Source organism: Oncorhynchus mykiss, chromosome 16 (assembly GCF_057628025.1).
Source record: "Oncorhynchus mykiss isolate SJ-2025 chromosome 16, ASM5762802v1, whole genome shotgun sequence".
Classification (NCBI taxonomy): Eukaryota; Metazoa; Chordata; class Actinopteri; order Salmoniformes; family Salmonidae; genus Oncorhynchus; species Oncorhynchus mykiss.
In genome coordinates, this window is record NC_143037.1 from 63,934,700 (window position 1) to 63,953,095 (window position 18,396).

The following is an 18,396-nucleotide window of genomic DNA, read 5'->3' on the forward strand; positions in this document are numbered from 1 at the left end:
GTGTGTTGTTTGGTATTAAGCCTGCAGTAGACTTCTGCTGCTGTTTGGTTTGTAGTTTGGTACTAAGCCTGCAGTAGACTTCTGCTGCTGTTTGGTGTTCTGCTTGGTATTAAGCCTGCAGTAGACTTCTGCTGCTGTTTGGTGTGTTGTTTGGCATTAAGCCTGCAGTAGACTTCTGCTGCTGTTTGGTATTAAGCCTGCAGTAGACTTCTGCTGCTGTTTGGTGTGTTTGGTATTAAGCCTGCAGTAGACTTCTGCTGCTGTTTGGTTTGTAGTTTGATACTAAGCCTGCAGGAGACTTCTGCTGCTGTTTGGTGTGTTGTTTGGTATTAAGCCTGCAGTAGACTTCTGCTGCTGTTTGGTGTGTTGTTTGGTACTAAGCCTGCAGGAGACTTCTGCTGCTGTTTGGTGTGTTGTTTGGTATTTAGCCTGCAGTAGACTTCTGCTGCTGTTTGGTGTGTTGTTTGGTATTAAGCCTGCAGTAGACTTCTGCTGCTGTTTGGTGTGCTGTTTGGTATTAAGCCTGCAGTAGACTTCTGCTGCTGTTTGGTGTGTTTGGTATTAAGCCTGCAGTAGACTTCTGCTGCTGTTTGGTGTGTTGTTTGGTATTAAGCCTGCAGTAGACTTCTGCTGCTGTTTGGTTTGTAGTTTGGTACTAAGCCTGCAGTAGACTTCTGCTGCTGTTTGGTGTTCTGCTTGGTATTAAGCCTGCAGTAGACTTCTGCTGCTGTTTGGTGTGTTGTTTGGCATTAAGCCTGCAGTAGACTTCTGCTGCTGTTTGGTTCTAAGCCTGCAGTAGACTTCTGCTGCTGTTTGGTGTGTTTGGTATTAAGCCTGCAGTAGACTTCTGCTGCTGTTTGGTTTGTAGTATGATACTAAGCCTGCAGGAGACTTCTGCTGCTGTTTGGTGTGTTGTTTGGTATTAAGCCTGCAGTAGACTTCTGCTGCTGTTTGGTGTGTTGTTTGGTATTAAGCCTGCAGTAGACTTCTGCTGCTGTTTGGTGTGTTGTTTGGTACTAAGCCTGCAGGAGACTTCTGCTGCTGTTTGGTGTGTTGTTTGGTATTTAGCCTGCAGTAGACTTCTGCTGCTGTTTGGTGTGTTGTTTGGTATTAAGCCTGCAGTAGACTTCTGCTGCTGTTTGGTGTTCTGCTTGGTATTAAGCCTGCAGTAGACTTCTGCTGCTGTTTGGTGTGTTTGGTACTAAGCCTGCAGTAGACTTCTGCTGCTGTTTGGTGTGTTTGGTACTAAGCCTGCAGTAGACTTCTGCTGCTGTGTGGTGTGTTGTTTGGTATTTAGCCTGCAGTAGACTTCTGCTGCTGTTTGGTGTGTTGTTTGGTATTTAGCCTGCAGTAGACTTCTGCTGCTGTTTGGTGTGTTGTTTGGTATTAAGCCTGCAGTAGACTTCTGCTGCTGTTTGGTGTGTTGTTTGGTATTAAGCCTGCAGTAGACTTCTGCTGCTTTTTGGTGTGTTGTTTGGCATTAAGCCTGCAGTAGACTTCTGCTGCTGTTTGGTACTAAGCCTGCAGTAGACTTCTGCTGCTGTTTGGTGTGTTTGGTACTAAGCCTGCAGTAGACTTCTGCTGCTGTGTGGTGTGTTGTTTGGTATTAAGCCTTCGATAGATTGTTCTGGTTAAAATAATTCCGGTTGGTAGTAAATTCCATTTCATTAAGTAAATTTAGGAGATGAACTGAAATTCTCTTTCAATTATTGAAAAGTGGCAGTTATTTTCTATTATTATTTTTCCAATTCCAATTCCAATCCTAGAATTGAATTGGTATTTCAATTCACCTCCAGAGTAGACTTAACCCGAAGGAGGTATGATAAAATAACTGAAATGTAAAATGTAATATTGTATAATTTACTGCTTACATCATTCGGAATAAGGAGCTCCTGCGATGAGTTTGAGTCCATTCCTAATGAGAGAGAGAATACGTGACTTAACAAACCCTTTCATACAGTCATTCATATATTCATCTTTTACATTTGGCTTGCAGGTCAAGCAAACCAGCAAAAATGACATGATACATGAGAAATATTTTCGGTGGTATAACGGCTAGATTTAGCTAAGCAGCTCATTTCCATTTGAATAGACTTCTGTTTAACACGCCATTGTGTATTTTATTTCTCCAGGCTCTATGATACTGGGGTGGAACACATCATTTCTTATAATAGTTCCCCTTTTCACTGCCAGATATGGAGAGCCATTTATGAGAGAAAACTGTTGGGAGCTTCTTCACATCTTCACTCCCACAAGCACATAATCAGCTGGGCTATTGACATGGATCCCTTCCCTCTCGCTACTGGAGAAACAGATACCAGATCTTAACAGGAGACGTTCTATCTCTGCTCATCCTTCCCTGACAAACTGTTGATGTGACTGATATTTGGCAGCTGATAGGAAAACATGACTAATAGAATGAAAGATGATTACTGTAAATATCAAGCCAAAATCTAGCTCTTGTGTAGTTAGTGTAACAGGTTGGCTTTCAGTAAGATCAGCATTCAAGAGAGGGCATTAGTTCTGGTCTGGATGTATACTGTCCGATGCCTAAGTCTCCTACAGCTTTAACTATTGCTACTCACACCTACAACAACTTGCACCTGTTATCCTTCTGAATATCCATATAGTTAAATGTATTTGACTGACATGTGGGCTAAATAAAGGACAGTAAACTCATACCGGATAGAATGGTTGTAGCCTGCTGGCACATGGTACTCTGCTGCATGTTCTGCTGCATGTTCTGCTGCATGTTCTGCTGCATGGATAGCTGATGTAGCTTGGCCAACTTGGACACAAAGGGAGAAAGAACATATCAAATGACAGTGGGATTGTAAGGTTACTCGTAACAGTTCAATAGCAGTTTGGATACTTTGCGGTATAATAAATAAATTAAAGTATATTTATACCCGCTAATGGTAACTACAGTATATATAACCCCACTTACCTCTGTATGAGGAATTCCATATTGGTTTTGTACAGTGTAGGCCTGGAAGAGATCACTCTACATTAGGCAAATGACAGTAATAAAACAGTGTTATGCCAATAACCACTTAGCAGACAGTGTATATACGTGCATCACTGATATATCATATTTATAAAGTTTACTCTATCAACAATCAATAAGTACACTACATATATAAAAATGTGGACACCCCTTCAAATGAGTGGGTTTGGCTATTTCAGCCATACCCGTTGCTGACAGGTGTATAAAATTGAGCACACAGCCATGCAATTTCCATAGACAAACATTGGCAGTAGAATGGCCTTAAGGAAAATCTCAGTGACTTTCAACGTGACACCATCATAGGATACCACCTTTCCAACAAATTTCTGCCCTGCTAGAATTGCCCCAGTCAACTCTAAGTACTGTTATTGTGAAGTGGAAACATATAGGAGCAACAACGGCTCAGCCGTGAAGTGGTAAGCCACACAATCTTACAGAACGGGACCGCCGAGTGCTGAAGCACGTAGCATGTAAAAATGGTCTGTCCTCGGTTGAAACACTCACTACCAAGTTCCAAACGACCTCTGGAAGCAACGTCAGCACAATAACTGTTTGTCGGGAGCTTCATATAAGGGGTTTCCATGGCCGAGCAGCTGCACACAAGCCTAAGATCACCATGCGCAATGCAAAGCATCGGCTGGAGTGGTGTAAAACTTGCCGCCATTGGACTCTGGAGCAGTGGAAACACGTTCTCTGGAATGATGAATCACGCATCACCATCTGGCAGTCTGACTAACGAATCTGGGTTTGGCGAATGCCAGGAGAACCCTACCTGTTGGAATCCATAGTGCAAACTGTGTATGGTTTGATGGAGGAAGAATAATGATCTGGGACTGTTTTTCATGGTTTGGGCCCCTTAGTTCCAGTGAAGGGGAATCTTAATGATATATCATACAAGGACATTCTAGATGATTCTGTGCTTCCAACTTTGTGGCAAAAGTTTTGGGAAGGGCCTTTCCTGTTTCAGCATGACAATGCCCCTGTGCACAAAGCAAGGTCCATACAGAAATGGTTTGTCGAGATCAGTGTGGAAGAACTTGAATGGCCTACACAGAGCCCTGACCTCAAACCCATCGAACACCTTTGGGAGGAATTGGAATGCCGACTGCAAGCCAGGCCTAATCACCCAACCTTACTAATGCACTTGTGGCTGACTGGAAGCAAGTCCCCCCAGCAATGTTCCAATGTCTAGTGTAAAGCCTTCCCAGAAGGATGGAGGCTGTTATAGCATCAAAGGGGGGACCAACTAGATTTTAATGCCTATGATTTTGGAATGAGATGTTCGACGAGCAGTTGTCTACATACTTCTGGCCATGTAGTGTGTGGGGGCAAATACGTCTAAGATTTAGAATAGAAACACATAGAATGCCTTATGATGGTCTTATAATAACTGCCATTTAGCAGACACTTTTATCAAAAGCAACTTACAGTCATGTGTGCATACATTTTACACATGGGTGGTCCCAGGAATTGATCCCACTACACTGGCATTACAAGCACCATGCTCTACCAACTGAGCTACAAAGGACCACAGCTGGTCATACTTTTTATGAACTTCATTACGAATTCCATAAAATGCATGAATGTAATAAGCACTGCACAGGTAGCACATATAAGTTGGACATCATCAGGGGGTTTCCATTTAACCAACCTCCATACTCTGTAACGTGCCCTCTGTAGTATCTCCACTCTCTGTTACCTCAACTCTCCTGCACTCTCTCTCCTTTCTTCTCCCTGTCCTCTCTCTCTCATCCCCCTTCCATGACTTTCCCACCTTTCTCTCTTCTCCATCTCCTCGTTCTTCCCCTCCTCTCTCTTCCCCTCCTCTCTCACCCATCTCTTCCCCTCTTCTCTCTCTTCCCTTCCTCTCCCTTCCCTTCCTCTCTCTCCCCTCCTCCCAGCCTCTCAGTTCTATCCTCCTGCTCTCTCATTAGTCAGGGTGGTGTCCATGTATCCCCATGGTCAGGCCAGACAGCACTTAGCTAAACTAAATTCTGACCGCCGGCAGCAGTCTGACTTGTATTACCACTCCATGGCCATAATTTGGAGGAGAGGTTGTATATGCGCCGCTACTATGCACCAAAACCACACAATAAACTGGAAGAACAGGAAACATGGTCAGACCTTGGCTAATACTGTCATATTTTGATCACTAGGAGAGCCACAGCAGAATCAATAATCAGAATTGACAAAAGGGACCAGTTCTAACCACTGGAAATGTTTATTTTTTTACAATTGGTTTGTTCAGTTATGTATCAGAAGAACCGCCGGGAGGCTCCCAGAGCCATTCTGAAATAAATGATTACAATAGCTAGCTAAGATGTGAATCACCACAGGCTGTTTCACCTCCACGAGAACATCAACAAGAGATGTGTTGCTATACATACAGTATCCATGTGTGTACTGTACAGGGCCTGTCAGGACCCTGGTGGTCCAGTGTAGGTGCTGGTTTTGCTGGTGACCAGTCTATGCTGTGTTTTCGTGGTGCCTGCAATGTGTTTTTATGGTGACCAGTCTTCGCAGTGCTTTGCTGTGTTTTGCTGGTGACCAGTCTTCGCTGTGTTTTTGTTGGTGACCAGCCATTGCTGTGTTTTGGACACTGATGACCAGCTTATAACAAACCAAGTCACATCATGCTGGCTTGCAAAGTGATGTTTAATTCCTATGGAATTGAGCCAGACTGGGGAAATCCAACAATTGTAACTTTTTTCCCCTCACAAATAAAAATCATCATGTCTGCCAGGGAATTTTTACAATTGAAATAAATAAAACCATCTAAACTGGAACAACCATTTCAGTTACGGTTTGAATAAGTCCAACTAACAGATTGGATTGGTTTAGAATAATGTATGTTATTTACCTTGTGTAGCATAAGATTACATAACAAATCAATGTACAGACAATTCAAAAAATCAACTGCAATAGAGCATGCTGGGAAATATGATAATGATGAGACATCTGTGGCATTGTGTTGTGTGACAAAATGACACATTTTATGGTGGCCTTTTATTGCCACAGCACAAGGTGCACCTGTGTAGTGATCATGCTGTTTAATCAGCTTCTTGATATGTCACACCTGTCAGGTGGATGGATTATCTTGGCAAAGGATACATTTAGACAAATTTGTGCTTAACATTTGAGAGAAATATGAGTTTTGTGCGTGTGGAAAATTTCAGGGATTTTTCTTTTTTCAGCTCATGAAACATGGGACCAACACTTTACATGTTGCGTTTATATTTTTGTTGACTTTAAAATCCAGTGTCTAAAACACAGCAAAGGCTGGTCATCAGTGTCCAAAACACAGCGAGGCTGGTCACCAGCAAAACCAGCTAGACTATTCTGGTCAGACCAGCTTGACCAACTAGACCATGCTGGTCAGACCACCTTGACCAACTAGACCATGCTGGTCAGACCAGCTCTGACCAGCATCCAACCAGCACTGACTAGCATAGTTTATAGAGTTATAAACTCTAGGTCCCTATAGCCTCTTTGTGACAGTTAGACTGACATGAAAAGACGAGGGGGTAATATGAAATGGTTGGTATAGGGGTAATGGAATGCTTTGTGGTATTTAGTCACAGCAGTTATCATGTTTGTGATGCTATGTTGGAACAATGGCTGCAGATTAGGCTCAGCTGTTGTTTTAGAATATCAGGCCAATGATGTGCTACCCACTTTTTGACATCCCAGATTCACTTTCCAAACCTTATACCAGCCTCATACACTGAGCTGTGAAGATTATTCTAGAACACCTGTCAACTGCTTCATGTACTTCCCACATCAAATGTACAGTACTTCGTTTAATCCATTTTAATCAAATGGTTATTTTGTTCAATGTTATTATAGCTCAAAGTTCCACTTTGGACCACTTTTGTATTCATAGTTTGAGATGTTGGTGTAACCTCAGTTCATCTAACACTCACCTGCTGCAGGTCAAGCCCCCCCTGGGAGACTGAGTACAGAGGGTGGGGGGTAAAGTCTGATGCCTCAAACACCTGAACATACACACAGGACACAGGGAGAACAGATATTAATTTGGCTTTTGAAGGAAGCTCATTTGTTACATACTGTAAAGCAGAGGAGGCTAGTAGGTTGAGCTATAGGAGGATGGGCTCATTGTAATGGCTGGAATAAACGGAATTGAGTAAAACATGTGGTTCCCATCTGTTTGATGTGCTTGACTCCGTTCCATTAATGCCATTACATTTCATATGTCCTCTTATAGGTCCTCCCAGCAGCTTCCTCTGCTATAAACACAGAGTACTTCAGCAAAGCAGATATACTCATAGTAAAAACATGGAAGCTAAATTCATGTAATAAATCAAGGAGTACGAGCCTTTTAAAGTGTCATCCCAGAGCATTTTCAGCATCATAAAACCATACAGATATATTGGTAAATTCCACCGACTACATTCATTTTCCAACTGAAATGTTTAACTGAAAACCTCTTCTGTTCCTCTGAAATGTAAAGTAAAATATATAACATTTTTCTTCCTTCTGGAGTGTATTGACTGGACTTAAGATATCTTCTTATGAGCACTCTCTCAACTCATACCATATCAGAGGCTCAGACAGCTCATATACTGTAACAGGGTTAGGATCCCCAGGACAGGCAGGCATAGCAACCAGGCTCCACCGCGGTCCAGCCCAACGCTAGAGGTCTATAGACAGTGGCTAAAATGTTTTAAACCATGGCGGTCCTGACATCTCCCCCACCCCCAATCTCATCCCCCTACACTCACACAAATACATACAACCCCCAAGTAGCAAATAACCTCTTGTATTCACACTGGGTCAGGAACCATGAACCATAACTAGAGATCTTACATAGAATGGTGCTCTTAAGTCCCTCAATAAGTACACTGGACTATATTTCACACGATACGTCTATACAGGGATGTGTTTGTGGCGTTCTCACCTGGTTGCCAGAGATGAGAAGTGCTCCTGGGGAGAGGCTGGGCCGGTAAGGAATAGTAGCACCTTTCGGGGGAGACTGGGGAGTCAAACAGAGGACAAGGTCTGGTGTGGTGACGTATCTAAACACCTTTAAACACTAAAATAAATATGACAAATGCAAGTAAAAAAATGTGTGTGATTTGATCTTTTAAATGTAGCTAATGTTGTGTCACTTATGCTGTATGGGAGGGAAAGAAATGGAGCAAATGGCATTGAAGCAGGATGACAATGAATGGTGTATTAAACTACTAATGACATTTACATGACATTTGTCACCTTGTTTTTCTCATGGTGACATTAGTCATTAATTGAACAGTTCAACCATTGAAACAGCAGCTCTTTAGGGTTGATTGGATCGTTCTTGGGTTTGTTTGTTGGGTTAGGTTTGCCTTACACACACACACACACACACACACACACACACACACACACACACACACACACACACTTAACTGACAAAAACCTACTCCCATTCAGAGAGAACTCATAAACTCACAAATTACAAAAGGAAACAAAAAATGGGTAGAACACCACACAGGAAGTTGTATAATTTATCATAAGGATGCATGCATGGTCTTCTGGAAATGTGGAGCATCTTTTCTGCGGGAGCATATTCTTTGTATAACTTTGCATAATTTACATCCTGAAGCCAAAAGCAAGACCCTGCTGGAAGAGAATCCTAATGAAAGTTGCATGCCTTTTGAAGAAAGCCCTGGAAAACTGGATCAAACTAGCTGTTAGGCAGGTCCATGCAAAAAGGACTTGTACACGGCACGTACGCATTGGAAGGAAATAATGCTCTGGGTAGTTTTTTTCCCTTTCCCCCCCACTCCTGTTTCTCAAGAGAACAGTTGTTTAAAGGTGAACACACTTTGCTGCAGGTCAGTTTGTTTTTGGGTTAAGAGCATGTTCTTTTCCAACAATGGAAAACTTGAGCCAGGGTGCTTTCCTCTGTGACTGCCTCATCAGGCTGCTCCATAATAAGGTTTCTCAGAGTCTAATAGGGTCCGCGAGCAAAGACCAGAGGATGCTGACTAATGTGTTCTGAACCGAGGAGAAGTTCACTTTAGCTGGCTCTTCAGGACGGATGCTCCACATTACCCTAAGGCTCAGATTAGTGGATCTGTTAGTGGCTATTATTACCTCTCATCTATATTATTGGTATGGCAGTAATTCAATCAAATCAACACTATGGATAACACCCAAGCTGGACAAATATAACTTTGCTCTTGTGCCACGAAAATGCAGAAACACTGTTATTGTTACTCCAGTAACAGTGTAGTGTAGGTTTGATTGAATTCCACCCATGGTTATGGATGTGTGTGTGTGAGGGGGATAGGAAAGGGAGAAGGAGAGAAACGGCACCCCACCTCCAGGATTACAGTGCAGATGAGTTTGACACACTGGATTACAGAGTCCTGACTCCCCGATATCGTCACCCCTCGCTCAGTAGAGTTTGGCAGCAAATCCCCTGCCACCTGTATCTGTGCTCCGGTGCTCTGCCAATGATAGGGGTTTCAGGAAAGGATTACACTGATTCAGAAAGATTTGGCATTCTAATAATCACACTGACATTGGTCAATCTCTATGGTTAGTTGACCTTTAAAAAAAAAATTATGCTATTCTTGTCTAATGATGTTCTGTATTATGTCATTCTGTATTATGTTTCATGTTTCATGTGGACCCCAGGAAAGAGTAGCTGCTGCTTTTGCAACAGCTAATGGGGATCATAACAAAATACCCCAAAAAATAGAAGGATCGTTCCACAAAATGAGTCCCGTTTGGGTAGTGTAACTTAGTAAAAAAACAAACATTTATTTCACCAAATTTTTACACTCTGTCATGACGAGCACATGTTCAATTTAATAAAAAACATGTTTTCCCATCTCAAGAGGCACATTTATTTTTTGACAAAGAAATTAACAGAGTTGACCGTAACAAGGTTTCATCTTAAATCAGCCATAAATCCTCTTGTGACAAGGGAATGGAAGCTTGTTGTGTGCAACAGGGAGGGGCAATTGAATTCAAGCTTCACAATTGATTGATTTCTTTAAAAATGTCTAGCCTGTCTATCTGTGAGTAACAGGGTTGACGAGTTATGTTTGACCCACTCAGTTTTCCACCACAAAACACGAGAAAATGTCCAAAGAGAGTTGAACCAGCTCACCTGCTTTTACTCTATGATTTGACTATTAACTGTCCAATGTTTCTATAGAAAAAATATATTTAAAAAGGAATAGTTACAACATATTAAAACGAGGGTTCCGTTCATGTAACAGACCTTACAATGTGGGACAGGCAAACATTTTTTTTAACCTTAAAATGAATCACTAATCACATGAAATAAATAACAATCTTCAGAAATGACTTTGTAAAAGCAACAAAATAACTAGGGCTTTGAATGAGCCAGAGATGAAAAAAGGGGTTTTCCCCCTCATTTCACAGAGTAAGCTTAGTGACTTTGTGATAAGCTTAGCACTAAACCTTGGGTGGTCTTGGATGGATGGATGTAAAGACCTGCATACAAATATCAGTGCTCTGCAAGTAAAATCAGCTTGCAGTAGAGTCAAGGCACAGTGCAACTGCCACTCTATTTGAACAAACAGAATACATAACGCAATCTGACCACAGAATATCGTGTATGGTTCCCGATAGTGGCTTAGTGCCCCTGAGATAAACACAAACCAGACATGAAACAGACTGGCATATAGCCTGGAGCACTGATCAGGGAAGGGACTAACTATCTCCCCACTCTGGCTACAGTCACGTAAAATGGCTGACTTTTTTTTTTTTAACTCTAAAGGGACTTGTTTCTTGCCTCAAGTCAACCATGTTTTTGATATTTTCCACCAACTCAATCATCATCCCTTTATCGTAGCTTTCTTTAAACAAGTGTCAGCTCATCCAGATACGAAGCTGTGGACAGAGGTGATAGGGAGGTATGACGGGGATGCTCAATTTAGCTAGCCTGGGTGCCAGTTTGTTTTTGCTTTAGGGCTCTATTCAATCTGTATTGCTGAAACATTACAGATTATGTGATAGAAATGTAAAGGTAATTCCAGATTGAACTGACATATGCAGCGTATACCGTGAATGCAGTCTCTGCTAACGTGGGAACATTGCCTTTACATTTCTATCATGCTGTAATGTTGAACTTCCTTGATATGGATTGAATAGAGACCATGGTTAACTTGTGGTAACTGAATGCAGGTAGATATTCTGAAGTCTCTCACCTCTCTGATCTCCCTGATCTTGGCCCCTCCCTTGCCAATAAGGGAGCCACACTGGCTGGCTGGGATGACTAGTCGTAGGGTCACTGGGGGTTTGCTGCTGATGGTGCCGTTGGCCACCAGTGTAGTGAGGTCCTGGAGAGAGGGTTGAAAAGGAGGGGGAAAAAATAGAGACAGGGACAGAGGAAGAGAGAGAGAGAGAGAAAGATGGATGATAAATCATTTATGGCATAATACCTAAAAACCCTGGCTTCTTTTGAACGGGGGTCTTGAGTGGCCCTGTAAAGGTAAAGCCTTGGCCTCAATCAGGTTGTTTAAAATGTTCCTTCATTTGACCAGGTAATAAACCAGGTAGCCTCTCCTTCACTCCGGTGTGGGCGGAGATTGAGCTGGTAATTAATGAACAGTCAGGCTCCCTAAGCCTTTGAAATGTAAATGGCCCTCGCTATCTCTGTCCATCAGCGAACATCCCAATAACTCAACCTGAATACAAGTCTCTCCCCCTCTCTCTCCGTATGCCCTGGCAGAATGCAACGCACACCACATCTATTTCAAACAGAATGCGTTAACTAGGCGGTGTGCAATAATAATTTCACGTACTTTACAGAGGTGCCCTCCAGGTGATTTGAGCAAAAAAACATTTATTTCTCCAACAATTCTTGTAGGCCTACTTTTTAAATAGAAAACCCATGTATCTAATGCAGCTATGATCCTTGGTTTTCTCTCAGTGTCTATATTAAGTGAGGTGGAAAGATCTAGGCAACATGGCTGACGTGGAGTTGTCTCATTATATGAGGAGCAAGTAGCTCGTCAGTGGGATCGCAGGGCTCTGGGCGTCATCTATCAGATTTGATCTAAAAATATGCGTCATATCTTAACAACTGTGAATGGCACGATCCTTGCTCACTCACCAAACTCGGTGAACAACTCTCAACAGAAAATTGGCGTAAATACGTCCGGGGGTTACAAGAATCTGCAGTCACACAAAGAGGCGTGTTTGCTGTGGTTAAGATGATGAGACATCAATGGAGAATGACTAAACTGCTCCAAATAAAATCTCCTGTCCTGGGAGAAACAAGTCAAGTACAACATGTACAGTTGAAGTCGGAAGTCTACATACACCTTAGCCAAAGACATTTAAACTCAGTTTTTCACAGTTCCTGACATTTAATCCTAGTAAAAATTCCCTGTTTTACGTCTCAGTTAGGATCACCACTTTATTTTAAGAATGTGAAATGTCAGAATAGTAGTAGAGAGAAGGAATTATTTCAGCATTTATTTCTTTCATCACATTACCAGTGGGTCAGAAGTTTACATTCACTCAATTAGTATTTGGTAGCATTGCCTTTAAATTGTTTAACTTGGGTCAAACGTTTCGGTAGCCTTCCACAAGCTTCCCACAATAAGTTGGGTGAATTTTGGCCCAATAGTCCTGACAGAGCAGCGGCAGGGTAACCTAGTGGTTAGAGCTCTAACCTGTCGTTCTGCCCTGAACAGGCAGTTAACCCACTGTTCCTAGGCCATCATTGAAAATAAGAATTTGTTGTTAACTGACTTGCCTAGTTAAATTAAGGTAAAATAAAAAAAGAGCTGGTGTAACTGAGTCAGGTTTGTAGGCCTCCTTGCTCGCACAAGCTTATTCAGTTCTGCCCACACATTTTCTACAGGATTGAGGTCAGGGCTTTGTGAAGGCCACTCCAATACCTTGACTTTGTTGTCCTTAGGCCATTTTGCCACAACTTTGGAAGTATGCTTGGGGTCATTGTCCATTTGGAAGACCCATTTGCGACCAAGCTTTAACTTCCTGACTGATGTCTTGAGATGTTGCTTCAATATATCCACATCATTTTCCTCCTTCATGATGCCCTCTATTTTGTGAAGTGCACCAGTCCTTCCTGGAGCAAAGCACCCCCACAACATGATGCTGCCACCCCTGTGCTTCTGAGGTTGGGATGGTGTTATTTCTGAATCATGAATTCACTGGCAACGGAGCAGAGCGAGGCCTGCATCCAGCAACATCACCAGTCACATGAGACGTTTTTTGCAGTTGTTTCAGTACAGCACTACACGGAGCGAGAAGGGGGAAGGGCAAAATTCCCTGAACTAGTTTCAATGTATAAAATCACTTGGGAGTCTCTGGATTTTGGGTGAACTTCTCATTTAATAACAGTAGGGAGTAGCAGAAGAGAGACAACAATATCAATTCTTTACAATACCCATTGGCCCAAAAAATGTATTTTTCTTTCTATCCTTTAATTAAAGATGTCAGACACATACCACTCAGGCATGGCGAGAGGCATGCCGTGTGCTGTAGGTCAGCCAACAGGTTGCCATGACAACTCGGTAGTTTCGGCTGAATGTAGGGTTGGGAATAGGTGAGAGCTTAAGATCTTTAATGAATGCTGCACGGCGCCCTCCCAGCCAGCGTGTGTTTACTGACTGCAATGAAACAAGGCTCCGTCGACTCGACTACGCGGGGAGCGACTGTTCCAAAGCTAGGCAAGCCAAAATGTCCCTGAATCTATCATGTTAATTAGTTTGCTGATGGATAAATAGCTAAATGTTCCGCAGGTCTGCCATTATCTGTAGCTCATTAAGGGATTAAACACAAACCTCATCTGTTTAATTAATTAGCACGTTAACATATTGTCATTTGCTCTTTCATCAAAAGGCCTGGAGCACTGACGCATGTTCTCCCTCAAAACAATATGCTTTCCATAAACGGCATGGAGCCACTCGACTGTTACTCTCCTCTTGTCAGTGCTGTTCCAATGCCAAGCTCAACTTAACAAGTCACTATGCTGCTGCATAAAAGGCCGGGTGATAAATGTATTCATCAATGTGCTAGCTACACTTCACACTGCAATATTCTAAATGAGAATCGAAAAGGCTCATGCACCAAGAGCAGCAACAGTCTAACTCCTATCCAACGTCAAATTCATCTGCAGTAGATGCCAACCTGGGAAGAAATTATTTTAAATTATGAATTGACAGGATGAACTGTTTAAATAAAAACATATAATTGAATTGGAAACCAGGACATTATACATCAAATAATTTGTGCAGCTGTGCCCTGCCTAAGGAAAGCTCTAAGGGAAACGCTGATTGTGTTGTCTTACCTCTTCCAGTTTGTATGTGATCATGGTGAAGGCCCTGAAGACACAGTCTGTAGAACCAGTGATGGTGATGATCCTCTCTGGACAGGAGCCCTCTGAGATGTTCACCCGTGCACTGCTCTGTAGGGGGATAGACCAAGAACCAGGGTCTAGCTTTATTTACGTTCTATTAGATGAGGAGAGCATGGTTATAGCATGTGGTGGATGGCGCAAATAAGGTGCACAGGTAAGAGGGCAGAGAGGTGAGGAGGACACAATGAGGTTAGTATGGATAAGAAGGGGTATGGTTAAATAGACGGAGGCCAAACTCCAGACCAGTTAAAAACTTCTTAGAGCTAGGCCTCTTTTTTCTCAATTTCCACCTGAATGACGTGTCCAAAGTAAACTGCCTGTTGCTCAGGCCCTGAAGCCAGGATATGCATATAATTGGTACCATTGGAAAGAAAACACGTTGACGTTTGTAGAAAGTTAAAATAATGTAGGAGAATATTACACAATAGATATGGTAGGAGAAAATCCAAAGAAAAACCATCCGGAATTCTTTTTTTTTGAGAGAGACCATGCTCTTACAAAAAAAAAATTTGCTCCCAGGATGCAATTCCTATGGCTTCCACAGGCTGTCAGCAGTCAATGTTCAAGGTTTCAGGCTTGTAACTTAAAAAACAAATAAGAAATATCACTTTTAGTACAGGGTCACTGTCTTGGAAATTCGTGTTTGCGTGCGCTATGAAGACATAAGGAATGTTATAGTTTGATTACATTTGATTACATTTTAGGGTATCTGACGAGTAAATATAAACATATTTTGACTTGTTGAAACCAAGTTTAGGGGTATTAGGGCTATTTGTGAATTTATGAAACCTGTGCCGGTGGAAAAATATTTTGATGTGGGGCGCCGTCCTCAAACAATCACATGGCATGTTTTCACTGTAATAGCTACTGTAAATCGGACAGTGAAGTTAGATTAAGAATTTAAGCTTTCAGCCGATATAAGACACTTATATATACCTAAATGTTAAATATACATAATTTGTATTATTATTTATTGAATTGCGCGCTCTCCAGTTTCACCGGAAGTTGTCCCGCTAGCGCCTTGGCTTAATACACCCTGCTCCACAGATAACTAACAATTTATACGGGAGCTGGATCACCCTACAGGAAGTTGACCTTGCTGTAACTAAACTCTAGGCTGGTACTCTGATTTCTCCATCAACTGTCCCTTAATTTTTCTCCAGAGCCCTGGGGTCTGGGGATCAGAGACTGGACATATGAGTATTAGAGGTATGGTGGTACTTTAACAATGTTGATTACAGTCATCTTATGGAGTCATTCTGGCACTGTGAGGACAGACAGGGCCTGGGGAGGAAGCCAAAGAGCCTCATATTGAGGAACTAACTAAAGGCATGTCTATTTGTCTGACTGACTGACTGACTGACTGGGTGGGTGGATGGAGGGCTAACTAGCATGGATGACTGGTTTACTGGCTGACTCATGCAGTGGACCTACAGGGCTACATGATCATCCAGTCTAACTGCCTCTCTGTTTCACATTCTGCTTCATAAAGTACAACATAATAGTTTTACACCAGGAGTCAGAGGGACGAGAACCAACACAATAGCACTCAAATTACTTTTTAAACAAGGAGTTAATCAAGCGCCATCGGATCAACTGCAGCTTTGATGTTTATGAGGGAGAAACAGAAGAGACATAAAATAGAGAAAGAGAGGGAGGAGACAAACTGAGAAATGGGGAGAGGGGGTGGTTGAGAAAGCTTGACAGGGACAGGCAGAGACAGAGAAAAGGGGGGAGAGGGAAAGACAGAGAGAAAAGAGAGAGCTTCATACAGATAGAGAGAGAGAGTGCAAAAAAGGAGAGATGAAGCCACCAGTGGCGAATAGGCAGGTCAGACTATGTGGCTGTTCTGTATGCTATACCAGTCACTCTTCCCAAACATCCAGAGAGGGTTTGAGTTTAATATTAATGCAACACAACCAATATTAGACACTGTCTCCGGTTTGATTATGTTTTGCCTTGAACTATAACCTTTTCGTGATGGTACACTTCTGGTCTACACAATAACTGGAAAATAAAGATTGCATATTGAATGCATATTGAGACAGAAACAAGATGTGATACTGATAGCTTTGGAGCTAGTTTATATACATGTATTTCATCAACCAATGACAGGCTCTACTTTGCATGTATTATGGTAATGTGGAGTACACAGATAATGAACAGTGGTGATAAGAAGCTGGTAACATACCTCTTCTCGTATTCTTTTCACCGTCTCTCCTTTCTGGGAAAGAGAAGACGAAGGACAACTTTGAAGTAAGGTGTGTGTGTGTGATTTGTTAAAGTGGTGTTCTCAACTTGCATATTGAAATCCATCTGTACTTCAAATCCCTATTAAACAGATACTTTTCTTCACATTGACTACATTTCCCCTCCATTGAAAAGTAATCGGAGCTAACACGGCATAGAAAATAGAATCCTCTACCAATCTGAGATGGATAGCACCATGATGACAAACAGCATTCTCATCCCATCCACATCTGAAATGTTAATAATATCTATCCATTTTCACTTCAATCTCTTCCTTTATGTTCACATCTATAGCCCTCTACTCTTCTAGTATCAACTCTTAATGTCTGTCCTGTCCTTGTGTGAGATCCTTTCTATGTGGCCTGCAGCCAGCCAGCCTGCCAGGCACGTCACCCAGGCTCAGGAGTAGAATTAAGTCACACCTCTGTCATACATCCTCTGTCAGCTTTATATTGCCTCCCCATCTGTCACTTTTATATTGGCCTCAGCCCATCATTCTCTCCTCCCTTCTCCAAGTGATTCTACCACCTACGCCTATGACATTGACAACCAGATGTGTTCTAATAAAAACACAACCATACTATTTTGTGTACTTAGCAACACCTGTTATTTAATTATAAATAGTATGCTAGTGTGTAGTTTGGGAAATTTTAGAGGTTGTGGTTCTGGAGGCCAGCAGAGATAGAGTTGAGGAATGAAAGAGGGGGAAGGGAGCAATTAACACAAGTGCTTTGGATGGAGAGCCTGGTTACAGGTCTGTTTCAGCACGGTATGTGCAAAACAGAGCATTTCTCGCTCCCATCTCCATCTCTATGTATCCCCTTTTCTTCTTCGTCAGTCTCTGTCTGTTCTCTCTCCCCTCTTTCTTATCCCCTGTTTCTCTCAATATTTTATATACTCTGTGTTGGTTTCCCCATCCCCCCTACTCTCTCTCTCTCTCTCTCGCTCTCTCACTCACTCTTTCTCTCTAACTGTTCTATTACAGGACAAGTGAGAGCCAGCGAGGGGGTAAAGAGCAACCTAAACCCGCCATAGAAGACACTAAACTGGAAAAGAGTAGCCTACACCCCTCCTAGTACACACAACTGATGGAGAGCAGCCTACACTCAAACTAGAAGACACTAAACTGGAAAAGAGCAGCCTACACCCCTCCTAGTACACACAACTGATAGAGAGCAGCCTACACTCCAACTAGGAGACACTAAACTGGTCAAGAGCAGCCTACACTCAAACTAGGAGACACTAAACTGGTAAAGAGCAGCCTACACTCCAACTAGGAGACACTAAACTGGTAAAGAGCAGCCTACACTCCTCCTAGTAGACACTAAACTGATAAAGAGCAGCCTACACTCCTCCTAGTAGACACTAAACTGGTAAAGAGCAGCCTACACTCCTCCTAGTAGACACTAACCAGGTAAAGAGCGGCCTACACTCCTCCTAGTAGACACTAAACTGATAAAGAGCAGCCTACACTCCTCCTAGTAGACACTAAACTCGTAAAGAGCAGCCTACACTCCTCCTAGTAGACACTAACCAGGTAAAGAGTGGCCTACACTCCTCCTAGTAGACACTAAACTGATAAAGAGCGGCCTACACCCCTCCTAGTAGACACTAAACTGGTAAAGAGCGGCCTACACTCCTCCTAGTAGACACTAAACTGATAAAGAGCGGCCTACACTCCTCCTAGTAGACACTAAACTGGTAAAGAGCGGCCTACACCCCGTCCTATAGGAGACACTAAACTGGTAAAGAGCGGCCTACACCC

The 18,396-nt window shown here is 42.5% G+C and overlaps 1 protein-coding gene across 2 annotated transcripts in view; it reads right to left on the reverse strand.

The window, feature by feature from the left end:
* Positions 1–18,396, reverse strand: part of LOC110492499 (poly(rC)-binding protein 4) — a 79,754-nt gene that overhangs the window by 37,587 nt on the left and 23,771 nt on the right. For both annotated transcript variants that reach the window (XM_021566879.3, XM_090203730.1), the window contains exons 4-12: positions 16,573–16,605; positions 14,313–14,429; positions 11,197–11,328; positions 9,334–9,462; positions 7,926–8,000; positions 6,931–7,002; positions 2,948–2,989; positions 2,683–2,788; positions 1,872–1,915 (exon numbers count right to left, since the gene is read on the reverse strand). In XM_021566879.3, coding sequence (XP_021422554.2) covers positions 1,872–1,915; positions 2,683–2,788; positions 2,948–2,989; positions 6,931–7,002; positions 7,926–8,000; positions 9,334–9,462; positions 11,197–11,328; positions 14,313–14,429; positions 16,573–16,605 — 750 coding nt within the window. The remainder of the gene's footprint in view (positions 1–1,871; positions 1,916–2,682; positions 2,789–2,947; positions 2,990–6,930; positions 7,003–7,925; positions 8,001–9,333; positions 9,463–11,196; positions 11,329–14,312; positions 14,430–16,572; positions 16,606–18,396) is intronic.